Source organism: Ostrea edulis, chromosome 5 (assembly GCF_947568905.1).
Source record: "Ostrea edulis chromosome 5, xbOstEdul1.1, whole genome shotgun sequence".
Lineage (NCBI taxonomy): Eukaryota > Metazoa > Mollusca > Bivalvia > Ostreida > Ostreidae > Ostrea > Ostrea edulis.
The window spans coordinates 36,173,950-36,194,942 of NC_079168.1; the positions used below are offsets into that span (position 1 = coordinate 36,173,950).

Consider the following 20,993-nt stretch of genomic DNA (forward strand, 5'->3'; position numbering starts at 1 on the left):
AGATATTCAAAACCTTCCGATCAGTTCAACGAGATTCCAAAATAAATAAATTTTCGGTTTTTTCTTCTTCTTCTTGTGTACATACATATATAAGTATTTTAAAATTAGATAACCGCAATGTTTGGCGTACGTTCAGAAAATTCTATATAGATTGGGACCACCTTGTTTTGAATTATTTTGCGGATTAATTTGCATTTAAAAAATTGCATAAATTTATGAACATTCATGTTTATGTTTCATTAAAGATCGAGACGATTAAAACCGCCCTCTCTCAAAATCATAGGAGTGAGGTTGCAATTCCCCACCCGTGTAGATTCTACAACTGGACTTACATCTGTTTAAGGACACTTGCTACAAACTTTAAAATTTTGTCAAAAATGATGAAAATAAAAACCGAACTTGTTTTTATAAGTAAAAGAAATCCCACTTACCTATAAATGCAATTTATTCCCACATCTTCTCAATTAAATCCCAAAGTCTGGGCAAAATATGAATTATATAGAGATGAGTGCATGCAATATATTTCAAATTTTGAACATACATGTAATAGAAAATGTATAGGTCGATCACTTATTTGTTTTACTTTTTCTCACTTGCACCTAAGTTATTCCAATCAAACAAAGCCAGAAAATATGTCAATCCATGTATCCATATTTTTGATTGTGACAAGTGTCTTAATATTCCTTCATTAATTCATACAAAAGGAGACAAACTTTAACCGTACTTTTTCTCTCCGTAAATGTCAACTTTGTTTCAGACTTTTCATAAAAATGCATATAAAGTTAACGATACATTAAGAAATCGAAATGCAATGATAATCGAAATAGAAAATCGTTCCTGATCCCCCGAATTTAAGTCTTTTGCGAACTGAAGGAAAAAAAAGGAGGGGGGGGGGACTATAAAGTTGTTGATTAATTAATGAACATTTCGGCGGTTTCTAGGTTCCAACGCCTACAGAAGCCATTCAACAGAATACAAAATGCGAAAGATTGTAGCATTTCAAACAAGGGATGGTTGTCCCAGTTTGGATGTTTTATTGAAAATTTCACATATTACTCCCCCAAAATCATTATCTCCTATTTAATCTCTCTGCTCGCTTGGGTTTTTCTAGTATGGTATTTTTGTAACTTAATTAAGCAAATCATACTCTTCGAGTTTTGATGCAATGTTGAAAGTCTAGCTATTCTGAATTTACATATATCGTTCATATATATAGTATTAACACAGTTTTGAATGGATCGTCCTTTGCAAGTGCTAGCTAGAAAACTATGAAAGGCAATCCCTTCGGTTGTGAACCTCACTTAAAATGGAATTATTCCATTTGGTAATATAGAAAATTCAATTTTCCGACAACAAATTTGCATATGAAAAAAGAAGCAAACCACTCCACGATTCAATCCCGAATGGAGCAGTTGTGTGGGACAACCGTATTTTTGAGAACGTTCGATCATCATTATTACAAGCAAAGCATTAAAGATGTATACTAATTAACTGCCCCCTTTTAGATAGTAGCATTGGATGAAAAGCTTGAACTGATGAATTCAACCCATGAAATGAAAGATAAATCCACCCCACCCCCTCTAACATCAATAAAAGTTTAGTGGGGTTTTTTCTGGGTTTTTTCTATTTGCTTAAAGTTGGGAAAAGGAGCATCTGTTAGTTTTTTATCATTATTATTTTTTGATTGTCATGAATCAACTTCTACTCTGGATACCCCCCCCCCCCCCCCCCCCCCCCCCCCCCCCCCCCCCCCAGTTGAAAAACGATGCTACAGGTATGTCATTATACAATTGAGAGATCTGTATTTTAATCAGATTGGTCACTATACAAACCCTTTAGATGATACCAATATTTCATTTACACTCCATTTGCTCTAGCTATGATCTGTGATGCATAATCAATAAACAGTGTCAACATTGTGATTTATTTTGTCTGGAATGATCAGACTAATAGCTGAATAATAATTCTACATATCAAAGTACATGTATTACAAATATGTACATATAATTCAGATTAACTCCATATCTGTTTAAAAATGATCTACACTGTATTCTATTTTTCATTTGTTATCATATCAAATTTGAATATGACTCAAAAACATAATCACAGATTTCTTCATAATTTAGAGAATGTTGCTTGTTTCTTTTCCATCATTGCCATTGCAGCCTTCATCACATCTTCACTCTGCAGCATTCCTTGGTTCCACAGACCCTGACAAACAATAAAACGTTTATATCACACATGAACTTACCGGTATACCACAACCAAACCAAATTCTAATGAACAAACCTTTACTTTTCATTTGATACACTCTGAACTTTGTGTATTATGACCTCACCACATGATTCAAGCCCTCTTGTACACTGTGGTCTCGAGAAAACACCAAGCTATGTTTGGAGGCCTGCACTGCTACAGGTGATTTTGTTGCTATCACAGAGGCTGTTTCTAGGGCTCCCTCCATCATGGCTTCTTTGTCTGGGAAGACTCGGCTGAGGAGAAAAAAACAACACTAGAATGTGACACAGGTAATACATACTACATGAGTACACGTACTGATTTTATTGCACTAATATCAACTGTATGTTGTTGACTCTTTCCAGTGATATATCAAAGTATTGTTCTTTTATTGCCAATCAATCATAAATTATTTATATTTCTTAGTCTTAATGAAAATCAATCCACAGACTCATGACTGCTACATCATTACTCAACAGACTCATGACTGCTACATCATCATTCAACAGACTCTTGACTGTTACATAATCATTCAACAGACTCATGACTGTTACATAATCATTCAACAGACTCATGACTGTTACATAATCACTCAACAGACTCTTGACTGTTACATAATCATTCAACAGACTCATGACTGTTACATAATCACTCAACAGACTCATGACTGTTACATAATCATTCAACAGACTCTTGACTGTTACATAATCATTCAACAGACTCATGACTGTTACATAATCATTCAACAGACTCATGACTGTTACATAATCACTCAACAGACTCTTGACTGTTACATAATCACTCAACAGACTCATGACTGTTACATAATCATTCAACAGACTCATGACTGTTACATAATCATTCAACAGACTCTTGATTGCTACATAATCATTCAACAGACTCTTGATTGCTACATAATCATTCAATAAACTCATGACTGTTACATAATCATTCAACAGACTCATGACTGTTACATAATCATTCAACAGACTCATGACTGTTACATAATCATTCAACAGACTCATGACTGTTACATAATCATTCAACAGACTCATGATTGCTACATAATCATTCAACAGACTCATGATTGCTACATAATCATTCAACAGACTTATTATTGCTACATAATCATTCAACAGACTCTTGATTGCTACATAATCATTCAATAAACTCATGACTCCTACATCATCACTCAGAAGACTGATGACTACTAGGCTACATCATTGAAAATTTGTACATAGGTATATGCTTATTATATTTCAGTTTGACCAAATTTACCTCAAAGGAACAGAACTCTAATGAAGTCATTTTACCATGGATAGATACATGTACAATGTGTCTTTTCTCTCATAATTATTCCATGACATTGCTTCTCATGTACTAATACTTAAATCAGTACCATTTCTTCCTTTCTATGAACATTTTGAAAATTCAATTGCTGTGAAAAACGGGGCAAAATAGGAGCAAAAATCATCTACTGTAAACAAACTTTTAATTGCATGAGAGAAATTTTTGTGTCAGAGATTTGCAAGAAACTCATCATTGCAAGTATTTCCCGCCATGAACCAATTCTGTAAAGTTTCTTGTATGTTTAAGATTTAATCATGGTCATGAAAATTAGTTGCCTTGAACCAGTTCATCACTAGTAAATCTAGAAATACAGTCATTGCAAGTAAAAGCTGGTTTACAGTCTATCTGATCTGTCTGAAGGATTTAATAATAATAAAAGCTGGTTTACAGTCTATCTGATCTGTCTGAAGGATTTAATAACTTTTTGTATCAATTTGAAAATCAAGAGTTCTACATTTAACTCTGCAGGGTTTCAATTTTCAAAATCGCTAGTCTCACTCAACTTTATACATAATAAAAGGTTTTTTGGAAAATATGTATTGGCATCAGTGCTGTTTCTCCACCTATGAGTTATTCGTCTCTCAGGCAATATGTGAATATGTAACATACCTCACCTTACAAAGCCTATTTGCTTTGCCTCATCACTGAAAAATTTTCTTGCTGTGTAACAAAGTTCTCTCACTAAACTGTCATTTCCCACTATTTTGGGAAATCTCTGTAATGTTCCTAAATCAGCGGCAAGCCCAATGTCTACCTCCTGTAAATAGTTAGTAACAATTCATATTTACATGCATGTACCTTAAAGTTAATTTTAAAATTTAATAGTAAGATCTATTCATATAAAGGTATATGGCATTTCAAAATCACAAATATATTGATCATATTAAACATTCATTTTTATTGTTCTAAATTGCACATAGAATTTAATTCAAATCTATAATTTCAAATATACGAAATTGCGTGTCTAAACTTTTTTGTAGATGTATTTATGTCTAACTTGGTTTCTGAAAGCTTTTGAATCTTGTCTCAATTGAGCTAAAGTATCTACAATTTACCTTTATTTGAAACCAAGCATCACTGGTACAATATCGGATATCACATGCTGATGTCATATCAACCCCACCTCCAATACAGGCACTATGTACTGCTGAAATCACTGGTTTGGAGCACTGCAGTTAACATAATCTTTTTATATTTGTTTCATAACAATTCACTACCTAAGGTTTCTCCAAAAAATGTGACATAATTTTTCCAAAGAAATTTGCTGACACAATAAAACTCTGATCTTTATATTCTTTTTGTTGCTAAATGTACTAGTTTGACCAATTACTGTGGAAGTACTTGTCTACTATTAGAATGAGACTGGTATTCAGAGTTACATTTGTTCTGTTTTCTGTTGCACCAAACAATGTAGTAGAGATTGAAGTTAATCAATAATATCCTGTCGCAATGCTATGCCTGACATGTACATCATGAATAAAATTCATTTCATTTCGTCGTGAAACTGATTTTCCTATCAACACTTTGCCACTATTTGTATAATATACCCTGATTGCTTACTTTTTCGATAACAGTGAATGATTCCTGCAAGTCTTTTATTTTATTTCTGATCAGGAAGGCTTTTCTACTGACATCCATGTTCGGGTTGGTAAACGATGCAATGTCACCAATATCCGTCAGATCTAAACCTGCAATAAACCACATCCTCCTTCTTAATTACTATGTATGCAGAATTTATAGCGAGGATCAAATCTTAGCATTAGTACATGTAGCAAGAGTGATGAGATCACTAAAATTGAATATTGCTAGCAATTTATTCCCTATCAAAGGTAATAGCTATGATATCTTTCCTGAATTTATAAAGTCACTAAAATTAGCTCTCGCTAAATATGTATACCCATTTTTATGAGAAAAAACCCCCTAAATTTGGGTGTAGTTAAAACTTCTACTTAGGCGGTATTCAGTTTTCCCATACATGCAGTCTCCTTTCTAAAAACTGAGGACGAGATACATGTAGCTACACATTGTAGCTAATAGTACACCAACCATATGACATCATCCTTAGCTCTTAGCTTCTTCTGTAACATGGATAGGCATACCTGCTGTAAATATTTTTCCTGACCCTGAGAGCACCACAACTCTGCAGTCTTGATCTGTAGACAGTCTTTGAAAACACTCTCTGCAATCCCTTCAGTAGAATTCAATGACAACAATGAGTTTGCAAAAAAAGGTTTTTAATCAATTATTGATATATATATATATATATATATATATATATATATTATATATATATACACACACACACAAATCAATGCTTTAGATAAAGCAGATACTAATAGATATGAAGAAAAAAAAACACGTTTCTTTTTTTGTCTTTCTTTCTTTTTCTTATCGTTGTGATACTGAAATAATGCACTACATGGCAGGATAAATATCAAGCCTTTTAAATTGTCTGTGTTTACCTCCAAAATGCTTGATTCATTGCATTCATTTTCTTTGGGCGATTAATTTCCACTTGCACTACAAATTCCCTTGGTCTCGTGACACTCAAGGTGTCGAATTTGTACTCCTCTGTTGACATGTTTCTTGCTGTACTTGTGAGAACCTGCGACTGACCTGATTTAAAGACATACACACTCTGGTACATTATCAAATAATGATCTGTAAGGTGGTTAGTTCACTGCCTTACTGTTAGTTTGGTGTTAAATTCTAATTTGATAATTGTTGTAATATTTTAATTTGTTTTCATTTCATGCTCAATGGCTTCCTATGTAATGAAATTAAAATATAATTATATAAAGTTTAGCTTGCTTAAAAAAAATGTTTATTCGGTATATACAAATATACATACATAAATACCAAGGATAACCCATGAAAGCTCAAAAGATAACTTTCAATGGCGTCCTTTTGATGCACAGATGTTGGCACTAGGGGGTCATTGTGTGGGAGGAAACCAGAGTACCCAAAGGAAACCCACGTATCTGAGCAGATGACCACCATGCATACCCTCTCAAATACTACCACTGCCAATCACGGGGATCAAACTCGGGTTGCAGCAGTTAGAAGCAAGAGCACTATCTCTGCGTTACACAGACACCCCATAGTTTTCATTTCAAAAATATTCCTTTTACCCCTTTTTCATTCACAAAGATCAAAGATTGTGATATTGTTTTTTAAGTAGTCAAGAGTACATCTTTACTTATCAAAACAATATATATGCAATAAAATGCTTCAAATAGATGATTCAATGATCATTTCATAATGGGTACATAGTATTTATGCTTCACAATAGTCGGTTTTATGGCCACAACTCCTTTAAATCGTTACCAATCTTCGTGAAATTTGATCCGTGAGTAGATGACATACAGATGAACACATACTGAGGTAATTTCAGCCCTTTTATTGGTAATTTTGGTCATTTCTTAGGTATCGGTGATTAGTGGTAATTTCAGTCATTTCTTAGGTATCGGTGATTAGTGGTAATTTTGGTCACTCTACAGTGTTGAATCACAGGTGTCTGAATTTTAATCAGTAAATAAAAAGAACAAGATTACCGCAAACAGTACATGTACAATATACACCCGTCGGACAGTGAAATTCAATCTGGAAGCATATTGTGCACTCTGAATACAATGAACATTCTAAATAGAAAAGCCTTAATTATATAAAGTGGGTCATGGTGCATCAATCCATCTGACATGTGAATTGAACTGATTATGTATTTCTTTGAAAGTAAGGTTGTGACAAAATGTTGGTGCAATATCTATACCTACGATAACAAAAAATCCTGAAAACCATTAGATCTACTTTTAGCCCTAAAGTAGGTCATGGTGCAACAATTACTAATTGAAATGTTTGAAATGTGAACTGATTATGTATTTCTCTGGGAGGAAGGTTGTGACTAAACTTCAGAGCAATACCTGTGACCATACCCCCTAAAAAATCTGGAAAACTGTTTAACCTACTTCTAACCCTAAAGTACTGTAGGTCATAGTGCGCAAATCCAGCTGAAATGCTAACTGAACTTGTCTTCCTCCGAGAGGAAGCCTTTAATCTTTATCCGTAATTTAAAAAAAGCCCGGAAAATTGTTTGACCTACTTTCAGCCCAAACGTAGGTCAAGGATGGACCAATCCAGCTTAAATGCAAACTCACTCTTACAATTTTTGTAAGAGAAAAGTTGTACATGCATCTGTCATGGAAAAAACCCGGAAAACATGACCCCGAACGGACGGACAGCCAGACGCAAGGACATCGCCATAACATTATGCATCACGTTTAATGACAGGCGCATAAAAAAAACTACATCTATATATATAAATACATGTAACTTATATATAGATATATTTTTTTTTCTTCTTTCTTATATGTCTATTTACTGATTAAACAGGTTGGGAACACTTCCTCTATAGTGAGATCTCGCTAAAATGCGATTATGATATCCCTCTTTAGCAAGAGAGTATAAACATGACCATAAACAGGTGTTTTGGTGGTTTTATTGCAAAAAATGGCAAATTCCGTGCAATGCTGAATAAGTGCGACACACACTCAACATGAAGAGAATTGTCTCTATAAAATTGAGAACACAGTCAAGAAATTTCAAATCAATGTTGCTGCATATAATAGGGAAGGAGGCTGAAATCCAGCGCACATTTTGAGTGTTTTTGTTTTTATTTATATATTTGCAGAAGTATCAGACATTTCAGCACCTTTTCTTCTTTTCATGTGAAACACGAAGAGACGTACTCCACGGGTGTTTTTTCTCTGTTGTACGGGATATATTCACTCTTGCTATAGAGAGGGATAATCGCGTTTTCGCAAGATAATTTCGCAATAGGGGAAGTGTCAATTCCCAACCTGTTTAAGTTCAGATACCTGTGGTTGTATGTACCACGTACACATAAATTTATATTTTACTTACAAGCACGGGTGCTTGAGGACAGGAAACAGCACCTACCCCCCTCACCAGAGGCCTGGACCCAGTTGCACAAAGGTTATAGTTAACTTTAACTGCCAGTTAACTTGCCATTAACTTGAACATTTAGATCTATATAGCGCTAACTTGAAGTTAACTGTCAGTTAAACTTAACTAACTCTTGTGCAACTGGCCCCTGGGGGGTAACACCCCACCCCAGGGGGAGGGGGGGTTCTAATCTCAGTGAGATTCGTCGAGGCTGGATATTTGGACTGACGCCTCTCGGAAATATCCAGCCTCGACGAATCTCGCTGAGATTCGGGGGGGGGGGGGGGGGGGGGGGGGGGGGGGTCATGTCCTCAAAACCTGTGCTTACAGGTCTACTTCATGGAAAAGGGCATATGATCATACAGAAATTTAGCTGGAGGTAATGCTCTAAATATATTTCATAGATTATACTGACCACTAACAAATTTTCTTCGTATGAATGCACCAGTGAAAAGTAACGAGCGAACTTTGGACATTTTGAAGATAGTACTGAAAACGAAAGTAAAATTTTAAATTAATGCGTTCGTGAATAACAGTCAAAAACCGGAATCGTATTCGGAGAAATTAAAAAGTTTTTTTCTAATCATTTACAAAAAACATAAATATTTTGTTTACTATCAACCTAGGAAGAAGATCTTATGTCTAAATATTTCCTATTTTAAACTCGACAGCATGTAGGTACGCTTTAATAAGGAAAATCCTCGAGACAAATGATATTGAAAGTAGAACCGCGACCCAGTGACATTTATACATTAATTTGACTAGTCTAGTGTGGTGTTTGTGGCTGTGTTGATGTCGATGTGAGAAGAATGTCAGTGTGTAAATACGCAACAGCAGGTTGTGTAATCACGATTTCAATAATGCTTTTGAGGAAATTTTCAAGAGCTTATAGGGTTTATAAACGTGCAATGACAATAGCTGGAAAAGAAATGTTAAACAAAACAGTCATTATAACAGGAGCAAACTGTGGCATCGGAAAAGCTACGGCATTGGAGCTCGCCAAAAGACATGCTCGTGTCATATTGGCATGCAGAGACAAGGAGAAAGCCAATTCTGCTATATCAGATATTAGGAGAATCACTAGCAGTGGAGAGGTGGTCTTCAGACACCTCGATCTAGAGTCTTTCAGATCCATTAGAGATTTCTGTTGCGAGGTAATTGAAAATGAAACTAAGTTAGATATACTGATCAACAATGCAGCAGTGATGAATCACCCCTACAAAAAAACTGAAGACAATTTAGAAATCCACATGAGTGTTAATCATTTCGGAAATTTTTTGCTCACAAACCTTCTTTTGGATCTGCTGAAAAAATCGTCTGCAGGCAGGATAATATTCGTGTCTTCTGCCTTACATAAATATGGAAAAGTGAATATGGAAGACTTTCAAGGCCAACAGAAAAAACCTTATGCTAACAGCAAACTTGCCAATGTATACTTTGCACGAGAACTAGCACACAGGTTGAAGGGGACAGGAGTGGCTGTGCACACATTGCATCCTGGCATGGTAAATACAGAATTATCAAGATACTCTTATGCACCAGTCCTAAACATCATAGTGAATCCATTAAAGTATCTCCTACTCTCGTCTGCTGAAGAAGGAAGCCAGGGTATTGTGCATCTTGCAATGGCTAATCTTCAAAGTGACACTGGAAAATATTATGGTAGAACAGGTGAAGAAGAAGAATGGCCTGAAATCTCATCAGACAGGGCAATTTGGAAAAAGATGTGGGAAATCAGTGAAAAATTAACCAATCTTCAGTGAATTAAATCTTTTACCTTCAAATTATTGAGTGGACCCTGAGATCCATGCAGAAAATTTATTTAAACTAGGTTAAATTGGATGCTATGGAGAAAAGTCAGCTTGCACAAATGTACACATGTTTTCACTTTAAGAGAATTTTAAAAATCTACAGTTCTTTATGATTTGTGAAAAATAGTTTTTAGTATTCTTAATAATAAATGATTAATGTGGTGGAGTCTAATTTATACATAAAACTTAACATGACAACATATTCACCTCAGCGATGCTAAAAACAAAGGAAGTAATGTATCGTTGTTCATATCTTAAAATAGACATCATTTCTTGTGAAGTTGCACTGAGCTTTTGAAATGAAAAATGACATTCAAGCCTGTGAGCATCAATATTTTATTGCCAGATATATATATATCAATGAGTGAAGGTACTTTGTATTTTTAGATTAAGGTGATAATAAAACTCCAACAAATTATTTAGACCCATTTGTGTCCCCTGTTGAATTTGAACTTTAAGGTCCAGGCCCTGGGATCATGCAACAAACATCTCATCTGTAAGATGTTCATTACTTTTGAACTGAAACTCTTCTGCAGATGCAAGAAATTTGATGAAGCAATACTGAATAACAATTTTATTTTGGAATGATTGATTTCTTAATTATTCATTGCTGCTGTTTAAATTTTGATTTTATTTTGTGTTTCATGATCCTGGGGCTATATCAAGGTTAAAGGTCAAAGCAATTTCTGATTAAAATACAGATCTCTCAAATAGTGCACAGCACTGTGCACTCTTTGAGAGATCTGTATTTTAATCAGATTGAGGTCAAAGCTACAAATATCCATTTGACCTGAATACAGCTCATAGTCTAGCAGTAAGACTTATAATGAAACATTTGCATCTTTCAAGATTTTAAAAATTAATCTGTTTTAAAGCACATTTTTGTTTCAATCTAGAATATTAAGTTTCTGTTAGAAACATGATCCACATATTGCAGTCCTTCTTTAAAAGACAGCAACTTGAATGTTCATTTTATATGGATACAAAGGTTATTTGAATTTCAATCAATTCATACATGTATATTGTATATTAAACAGACTAAGTAATAGTTATTGTATGTTTATTTTGGTGTACCTTGATTTATTTGGATGAAGGGTGGTGATGAATGCAAAGCACGAGTCTCCGCCCTTCTTCCAAATAAATCAAGATGCACCGAAATAAATACAGTCAATAACTTAATTTTATCATGACCAATTAGAAATATAATATCTGTCATGTGACCAATGATTATTGCATGATTTTTTAGGTCACCTGAGTAAACTTAGGTGACCTATTGCAATTGGTTGTCGTCTGTCGTTAACAATTGAACATTTTTAACTTCTTGATAACTACCAGTCCAATTCTTTTTAAATTTGGTATGAAGCATCTTTGGAACAAGGTTAACATAAATTGTAAATTTCAGGATTCTTAAGGGCGGGGCAAAAACGTGTCGAAATTAACTTTTTCTACCACAGGCTAATTTTAGCTTGTGGGTAAAAAATCCACAGGCTAAAATGAAAACCTACAAGCTAAAATAAGAATAATGAAGCAGTGCTCTTTTTTCATCATGTTTTTTTAAATCAATGATTTCCCCCATCATTATTGAGCCTAGTGGGTCAACGGGCATCGTTTGGACAAATTACGTAAGTTATGTGGTGCAATGTTTAGGTCTCTTGACCATCGCACCTCTAATCCACAACCTGTTTACTGCAAGTCTAGATCCAATGTCTTCCAATTTCATGCCACATCAGGGGTGTCACTACTTTTTTAAAACTGCCCAAAATTGACCAATTTTCAAAAATCTTCTTCCCAAGAACCGCACATGTGTAAGAAAAACTAAATGCATGGTGATGGAGAGTAGGAAGGCTTCTACCGAAATTGTAAATTTCATGATTCCCGGGGTAGGGGTTTTGACCCCAGGGCAGGGCCAAACTTGCTATATAGTGTTTATGTGTAAAACACTTAAATAACATCTTCTTTGGTACTATTGATACTAAATTGTAACTAAATGGATATTTTGAAAGAGAAATTGATGATCCCAGGGGTAGGAGTTTTGATATTACGGTGGGGCCAAAATAGTTGGTTATTAAATGTGTGAACAATAGTAATTTTTAACTTCTTTTTGATAACTACTATACCAATTCTTTTCAAATTTGGTTTGAAGCATCTTTGAAACAAGGGGAACATGAATTGTAAATTTCAGGATTCATGCATCCCTGGGACCTTAAAGGCAGGACAAAAACTGCCCAGAATTGACCCATTTTCAAAATTATTCTTCTCTAGAACCGCACGTTCAAAAACTAAATACATCAAGATGTAAAGCAGGAAGGCTTCTACCAAAATTGTAAATTTCACGATCCTTGGGTAGAGGTTTTGACCCCAGGGTGGGTCCAAACTTAGTATATAGTGTTTATGTGTAAGTTTGCTAATACTGTATACAATCTAAATGCATACTAAGGAATAGCAGAAAAAGATGTACAAAGAATGGTGAATTTCATAACCCAGGGTTTTGACTCTAACATGGGTCCAAATTAGTCATATCTTTTATAATGTTAATACATCTATTATATTATATGAAGCCTTTCATCAGTTTATGCACTTATGAGGGCATTGAAGTTGTAAGAACACATCTTGTTTTAAATACTTTTGCTGAATGTTAAAATTTAGCTTAGCTATTCAGAACAGGAAATTTTTTTATAGTCCTTGGGAGTATAGTGATAATTTTTCACTAGTAATCAGGTGACTTATTAAGGCCTGTGGGCCTCTTGTTTAACTACCCTATTGAAAAGTAAAGTTTTGTCAGGTGATTGCTGGGGTATTTTCAACATCCCGCAAAGCATGTTCATCGCGCCCGATTGTTTGTGAGAGCGTATGTGCAGAATGTGTCTGATCAGAGCACTTCAACTATGAATATTGGTGATTTACACGATTTTATTCAATGATGATGGTGTACATGTATGTATTTTCAGTTATTGTACACTTTTCATAAAAGGAAATACACCACAGCCATGATCCATTTAACAGTATACAGTCTACTCCTCTTTAGCCTTGTAATATATTGAAGTAACTTATATTGAACTATCTAGCTGTTGCATGTATATTGAGGTTAAATAAATCCCCAGTAGCATTATTTATATACATGTAGTTCAACATTTGTTATATATGTATTGAACTTTTGGATTTAATGAGTTCACGATATACCGGAGTACTTAGAGCATTCGTTACGGTATACGAGGGCTGTTCGATATAAGGATATGTAATGTGTATTGTACGATATCTCAAAAGCAGTGAAATGAACATTACACCCCTTCAAAGTATTCTCCGTGGTTTGAAATACATAATTTCAATCTTTGAATCCATTTCTGAAATGCGTCACGGTACGCTGATTTAGGTAGACCTCTGAGGCACTGACTGCAGATGGCTGAGCCAAGGGCTTGTCGGGACTTGTAATGACGACCAGATAAGAACTTTTTAAGTTTTGGAAAAGGGAAGAGGTCGCATGGGGCTAGATCTGGAGAGTATGGTGGGTGTGGCAAGACGGTAACCTTCTCCGACTTCAAAAATTGCTTCACAAGCCCATATGTATGTGATGGAGCGTTATCAAAAAGTGGACGAACATGCATAAATCCTGACATAGGGCGTCGTTTATGATAATATTTCTTGAGCTTTTTTATTATAACATCTCGGTAATACCGACCTGTAACACTTTTGCCCTTCGGCACAGGAATTTGTTCGGCTATACCATCACATGGGAATATGCAATAAAGAACCTTCTTTGTGCTTATGGTTCTTTTGGCAACTACAGGCCTTCTACCGTGTTTAGTTAGCCATATATTCCCCCCCCCCCCACTTTTTCGTACTGGTTCGAAATATTTAAAATCCACCTATGATGTCATTCTTTTGTTCGAACACTCCATTATTTTTCAGGAATGGAGTGCTCGGAAAGTAGGTCAACCTTTATACAAGTAGATATAAATGCATGCAACAAAAGAATGAAAAACGTAAGACATGATTAAAATGCACAAAGTGTAATAGCAAGGGGCCCAGCAAAGGTGGATTTTACATGTAAGTGGGTCAGCTAGTGTACTCGTATCACTCCATTCCTTAAAAGCAATGGACTTCGGGGCTAGCTCGGTCCATTACTTTAAGGAATGGAGCGATACTCGTACATTAACCCTTACTGAACCCATGTTTCGTCACCAGTAACAATGTTTGCAAATTGTCTTTGATTGAATTTGGGAAACATTTTGAGCAATTGCTGAACGGTTTGTACTCGTACCCGTTTTTGGTCATCTATCAATATATGCGGTATCCATCTGGCAGAAATCTTGCATACTTTCAAAATACGCTTCAACATGAAATGCACCCGCGATAACGATATGCCAACAGCTTTAGCAATATCACGAATCGTGTATCTGCCATTACTTTCGATAATTTCCCTGACTTGCGCCTTGCCTGTTACAGTCACAAGTCGGCCAGATTTTGCTGCATCTTTGACGGGCTCTGTGCCATGCAGTCATAAATTTCTTTCTCCACCTACGAACTGTCTCATAAGATACCTTATCAGACCTATAAACTTCCCCCAATTCAGCAAAAATCTGCATTACAGAATGACCGAGTTTTGTGCGAACTTTTATATAAGCTCTAATTTCTTCAAAATTCTCAACCCGTTTCCCAACCATTTTTACAACTGGCAAACGACTGGCTCTATTGAAATGACTATAAGTTTCCTTGTAAATCTCCGTTTTCATGATATTAAAATAGCACCTTGTATGGTAACAGTCTTAAAGAGAAGGATGTTTCCCCTTTGCAATAAAATTTCCCTCCAGAGAAAATGGCTTTACACAGTTAGAGTAAAATTAACAACAACATCCCTGGGAAAACTGGCTTTAGAGTATTATAGGAATTATAACTCCGCCATGAAAATCCCTCTGAAGAGAGTCGGATATACGCTCCTCTTCCCTTTCACATTTCAGCCGTGACTCGCGACGATGGCTTCCCAATCTCTGTCTCAATTTTCAATCAGTGCTCACCACAAATGCTCTAACGAACAATATTTAATTATGGCGGAGATTGACACCAATTACAAAATTTTATATGGATTTATGCATATGTTTAGTGCCTCTTTTTACTTAAATGTAAGATTTTAGTTTTAAACCAATTCAAAAGATGTGTTGGAGCAACACAAATGCCCTGTCTAAGGGCCAAAAACTATGTTAAAAGTTATCTGACCGGTCACATATGATATACCTACCATATATACCTGTATCCCAAGTTTGAATTCAAAATATCCGGCCATGTATGACTTGAGATAATGAGTGGAAACTGAATTGTTTGAAATTTATCAAGTGAAAGGACCAACAATAAGAAGTCTTAAGCCTCACAGTGTGACATTTACATGTATGATTTAAACACGATTTGAGTATATCATTTTCCAGGAGGCCTATTTGGTTCGTGACACACACTCGCGCACAGTTCCGATTCATCAACAGAGCAAGTTTGTATGGAGCACCAAAGTAACATCAACAGAAATATTTGAAGAAATCGTTAATTATTTGAGGATACCATTGATTCAATTATTGCATACAATAATTCAATTGCTACCCACATCAAATTATAATTATTGCTCTCATCAATTGAATTGATGCGCGCATCAATTGAATTATTGCACACATTTTAAAATTGATTTGATGCGCGCATCTACTGACATTGCGGGCAATAATAGATGTGCACATCAATATTGAATTATTGCTGGCAATAATTGAATTGATGGGCACACCAACTGTTCAAAGTATTGTACACAGTAATTGAATTGATGCGTGTATCAAATCAATTATTGTTCTCATTAGTTATAAATTGATGAGTGCTATCTATATACAAAATAATTATGAAAAATATTGCTTAGGTTAATTTTTCTTAAACATAAACTTTTACGTTGTACAGACAAACTGTATATGTCAAAAACTTTGGTACTAAAAAAATTTCTTGTCAAAGGGAATGCATACATGATGAAAGTAAGGCACAGTGTATATCACTCCCATTTTCAAAAAGTTATGAGCAAGGTTAAAGTTTTGAAATACTGGTCAACCTTCAAGGTCAAAGATCATGGTCTGAAATGTAAGGTCTTGTCATGAAGAATCTATATACAAAATATGAAACCTCTGGCTTGTGTTGTCCAAGTTAGGTCCCGTACCAAACATCCTAACAAATGCTCATGAGCAGCTCATGAGAAGCACATAAAAATCTGGTAAGAATCGTATGCAAATTAGTTAGCATTTAATTTTGCTCATGTGCAGATTGTTAGTCTCTGTTAGGGAGGAAAATACTAACCAAAATGCACATATGCAAAATTTTGCTCACCTGAATGCTCATGAGCAAAAGTCGATTCAAATTGCTCACATAAGCAACTGGCTATCGATGTTGGATTAATTTTTCTAAGTTCAACTTTCTCACGTGAGCAAGAGGTTAGGAAATTGGACTTAGTCAAAAAATGAGAGTGGTAAAAATTCACCTTTATATCGTATAATTTACATATCAGGATTTTATCCAGGTACGTTATTCTGGTTTGTGGAATGCTAATTTATACTAAGTTAGAATAATCTAAGCTGTATACCAAAGTAGGTCTTCATGGGGCTTTACGGCTCTATGCATCGTAAATAGAGATCGGGTTCAATGCGTCGGGTGTGGGATTCACACAATATATGCTGAGCGCGAAAGTTGATTGACAGGCGCCATGATGTTATACCGGTAAACAACATTTTGAACATGAATCGAGAACAGGAGTTGAATCAGTTGATGCAGATATTCTGAGGAGAATCTTCCAGTCATTGAGTAAGTGAATTACTGTGTGTCTTATAGTTATAAACTCTGTAATATATTGTTCAAAACGAAACTGACCATCGCTCATATTGTATGTTGTTGCGTCAAATCTTGCAAGTCAGTGTTTACGTTCATACATTCAATTCTTTGGAATTATGTGGAATTCATTTTTTTTTAAATTTCCTTTGTATGAGATTAGACTCCTTCTAGTTGCATTATCGTAGCCCTCGCGGATTTTTTTCCTTTATACATTAGGACAGGACCATAAGGCACTTTAAAAAATGGAGAGAGAGAGGAAGAAATGCCGAAAAACAAACAAATAATTAGGCACTATTTCCGTAATACTTATGCTATTTTTTGTTTACTTTCTACTCGGGTGATGATTTGCAAAACTGAATTAGTTTCTTAAGTAAATGGTGTTTTTTAATGAATGGTTGATTATTTTTTTTATTCAAATGCTTATGATTTGAACCCAGATGTCCAGTTAGAAAAATTAAACTGCATTATGATCAGGGATGTGACCTCCGGAATCTCAATATTGTCACTACATCAATGCATATACGTTATTAAAATGGATTGAAGATCTTGTCTTGGCAATAAAGTTAATTTGTATGTAAAGTCGGGTCAGCGTGATATTAACAGTTGAGCATCAGATATTGCATGTATTGGCCCAATGGGCTGTAATGCAACATTGATTATTGCTCGGCTTTGAAAATCGGTGGCCCCAGGTGACGGTAATTACATGTACACACCACAGAATGATTCCTCCTATGTTAGATGCCTTGCAAACTTGTATATAGGAGGGCCAATGGTATCTCGTAATTATTTAAAATTTGATATCTTTTTCAGAATATATTTCATGATAGTCGTGCAGATTCAGAAGTTGTGATGGTGTGTTGATAGGCTGTCTTCAACTTGCCATATCTGAGAGTTCCAACATGCAGGCCTGGATTATTGTGTATAAATCACTAATGAAGTTACTTAGTGTTATTTAGTTTTTTTTAAAAAGAATGACATTTCAATTTATACACACTTGCCAAGTGAATCTGATGAGACTGCTACATGTATTTGGAAGAATCAATAAAAGAAAGTGTCAATCTTGACCAGTTTTTCCAGCCTGGAGATGGGAAGGTATGTAACATTTACACATTTAATGAGTAAGTTCAAATCATTCCTTATATCAATTGTAAATGAATTTAAACATTATATTGCTGGTATATGTTTATTTGCTTGAATGACATTCATGACTGACTGTAAAAAAAAAAAAAACTAGACTGAACTTAATGTAAAATTTGAACAGATAAAACTTGTGGAGGGACAGTCGCTATACATTGATTCAGTGAAGCTGGCAATCCTGAAGAGGAAATGCAAGAAAAATGAAAGTAAAACTTTAAAAGCTTTGTTGGACTTTTACTTTACACCAAAGTACCTCGCAATGCACTCTGCAACAGGAGAGAAATCAGCAAAACCAGGCTTACCAGTGAAAGTTGTAAATCCAATTAGAGGTATGTTCATTGTGGGATCAAAATCGGTTGATGTTTGTTATAAAAATTCTAATATAGTAGCAAATTATGTAAATAAATTTTAAAAAGTTACATGTATAATTAGCTATTTTATTTTTCAGATTACATGCAACAAAGTTTCAAAGTGGATGCCTCTACCTTAAATGCAATTATCAACCGGAAGTGCTTGGATGCAAAGAGATCCAAAAAATGTTGACGATCAATGTCTATATTGACTGTAAAATCTCTTCATAAATACAGTAAAAAATGTAGAGCTAATGAATATGCTGTGTGTACAAACATAAGTAGGGAGTTATTTTGTTGCACATAATATAATATACTAGGTGTTAAATGATTGATTTTAAGTAAAAAAGTGAATATCACTGTACATTTATGCAAGTATTTACATGCTGCTTAAGATTAATGGCATTTATTGTTTTAAATTTATATTATGCAACTACTTCTTTATATAGTGATTCATGTCAGTTTATCAATACTACGAGTAAAATTTTGTGTAACTTTTCATTTGAATTAATTGTGGTGTTTTCTTAACTTTAAACAATATGTACAGGATAATTATGAAAGTTTGCAATAATGTCTATAGTTTTTCCATATGCCAGTAAATTTCAGTTTTGTGTTGTTTGGAAATTTTATTATCTCAGAACTTTCCACATGTTCCTATTAATATAATGTTCAAGAATGTATAGAATTATATTTTTATAATGACATATGTAATTATGTATAAATGTATAGAATTATATTTTTAAAATGACAGATGTAAATATATACTGGTGTTGTAATTTCAATTTTTCTCCGTTGTCCTTGAAGTGAGAAACTGTGGCACATGAGGCTCATGAGCAAAACTTTTGGTGAGCGAAAATATTCCTCACGTGAGCAAAAAATCCTCATGTGCAGAATTTTGCTCACGTGAGCATTTCACCTAATTTGCATGTTAAATTGTTCATAAGACTCACGTGAGGAAATCTTGTTAGTCCTCACGTGAGCTTCTCATGAGCAAATTGTGAGAACGTTTTGATATGGGGTGTTCTTAAAAGTAGGCCGAACTCCAGAGTCAAAGTAAAAAGGTAACTTTGGTATCATGTAATAAAGGTGTTGTCACAAGAAAGGCACATCTGTCCTATATTACACACCATTCAAAAGTTATGAGCAAGGTTATAGTTTCAGACAGACAGGACAGATCCAAGATATGTCCCCTCCAACTGACTTTAGTTTCGGGGCATAAAAAGTTAGGTACGTTTGCATTTTCATATAATTTAATGTAGTTTAAAGAATTTGTTTTGATCAACTTCCTTAAATTAATATTCCCATGTAAAACTTCAATCTCCTATGTGGCCAGTCTGATTAAAACCATGCAGCCCACCTTTTTCTGACGATAGGAGAACCTTGGGGGCTGGTTTATGACGATAGGAGAAGGGGTTCTGGTTTTAATCAGACTGCTATGTGGCAACCCAACTCGGGGGACCCTGAATTGAAAACAACTAATTTGCACCATACCAATCTATTAAATTTCAAATCTTTTCTAACCGTTACACTGGAGAAGGATCTGACAGCACATTTGAGGTCCATTATCGTTAAAATATATTTCATGTGCCGTTCTAACATTGCTCATGGCCACCACCATCTTCGACGAATATTCTCTGGTACTTCTCAGTAATTATTGACAAGCGTATGATAAATACAAAGTGTGTTCCGATATAACACAACAAAACGTTCATGTTAGCAAAAGCCGTCATTTGATTGGTCAAGTGTGAAAGTTGAAATAACATGACCTCAAACACAATGCTGTCAGATCCTTCCCCAGTGTAACGGTTAGAGGTCTGGTTTTAATTGGATTGGCACCATACCTGAAGATGCCTGCATATCAATATGACAAACCATAGTCCTGTTCTTCATTTTTTAAGATGTTTCCCTAGATATATTCCCATACAAAACTTTAATCCCCTATTGTGAACCCCCACCAAGATGCAATAATGTAGCCCTCTCCGATTTTGGGAGGGAGGGGGGAGAAAATGTCAGAATAATAAAAATCGGATAGGGCTACATTATTGCAGCTAACCCCCACCCTACCGCTGGGGTAATGATTTGAACAAAATTGAATGTGTACTACCTGGGGATGCTTGCATATGACTATGACCAATGGTCCCCGGGGGCGGCATCCTTACAAGTCAGGGGTTATTGATTCGTTACGAATCAATTTTGAGAAGAAAAGTTTTTAATGATGTTTTCCTATATATTCCCATGTTAACTTTGATCCCCTATTGTGGACCCACCCTACCCCCGGGGGTTACAATTTCAACATACTCAAGAATCTGCA

At 35.1% G+C, this 20,993-nt stretch overlaps 3 protein-coding genes across 3 annotated transcripts; 2 read left to right on the forward strand and 1 right to left on the reverse strand.

Moving 5' to 3' along the window:
- Nucleotides 1-1,908: 1,908 nt before the first annotated feature.
- LOC125649325 (delta(3,5)-Delta(2,4)-dienoyl-CoA isomerase, mitochondrial-like) lies at nt 1,909-9,066 on the reverse strand. Its single transcript, XM_048876770.2, has 8 exons — nt 8,963-9,066; nt 6,048-6,201; nt 5,685-5,773; nt 5,146-5,273; nt 4,641-4,754; nt 4,200-4,342; nt 2,339-2,489; nt 1,909-2,211 (listed from the first exon to the last, which is right to left on the reverse strand). Exons 1-8 carry the CDS (start codon nt 9,021-9,023, stop codon nt 2,116-2,118), a joined length of 936 nt encoding a protein of 311 aa, XP_048732727.1. The 5' UTR covers nt 9,024-9,066; the 3' UTR covers nt 1,909-2,115.
- Nucleotides 9,067-9,187: 121 nt separating this feature from the next.
- On the forward strand, nt 9,188-10,520 carry LOC125649324 (retinol dehydrogenase 14-like). Its single transcript, XM_048876769.2, has one exon. The coding sequence runs from the start codon at nt 9,357-9,359 to the stop codon at nt 10,308-10,310; it is 954 nt and encodes a 317-aa protein (XP_048732726.1). The 5' UTR covers nt 9,188-9,356; the 3' UTR covers nt 10,311-10,520.
- A 6,284-nt stretch (nt 10,521-16,804) lies between these two features.
- Nucleotides 16,805-19,477, forward strand: LOC125649332 (uncharacterized). Its single transcript, XM_048876777.2, has 4 exons — nt 16,805-17,168; nt 18,006-18,287; nt 18,457-18,661; nt 18,781-19,477. The coding sequence occupies exons 2-4, from the start codon at nt 18,219-18,221 to the stop codon at nt 18,873-18,875; spliced, it is 369 nt and encodes a 122-aa protein (XP_048732734.1). The 5' UTR covers nt 16,805-17,168; nt 18,006-18,218; the 3' UTR covers nt 18,876-19,477.
- The last annotated feature ends 1,516 nt before the right edge of the window (nt 19,478-20,993 follow it).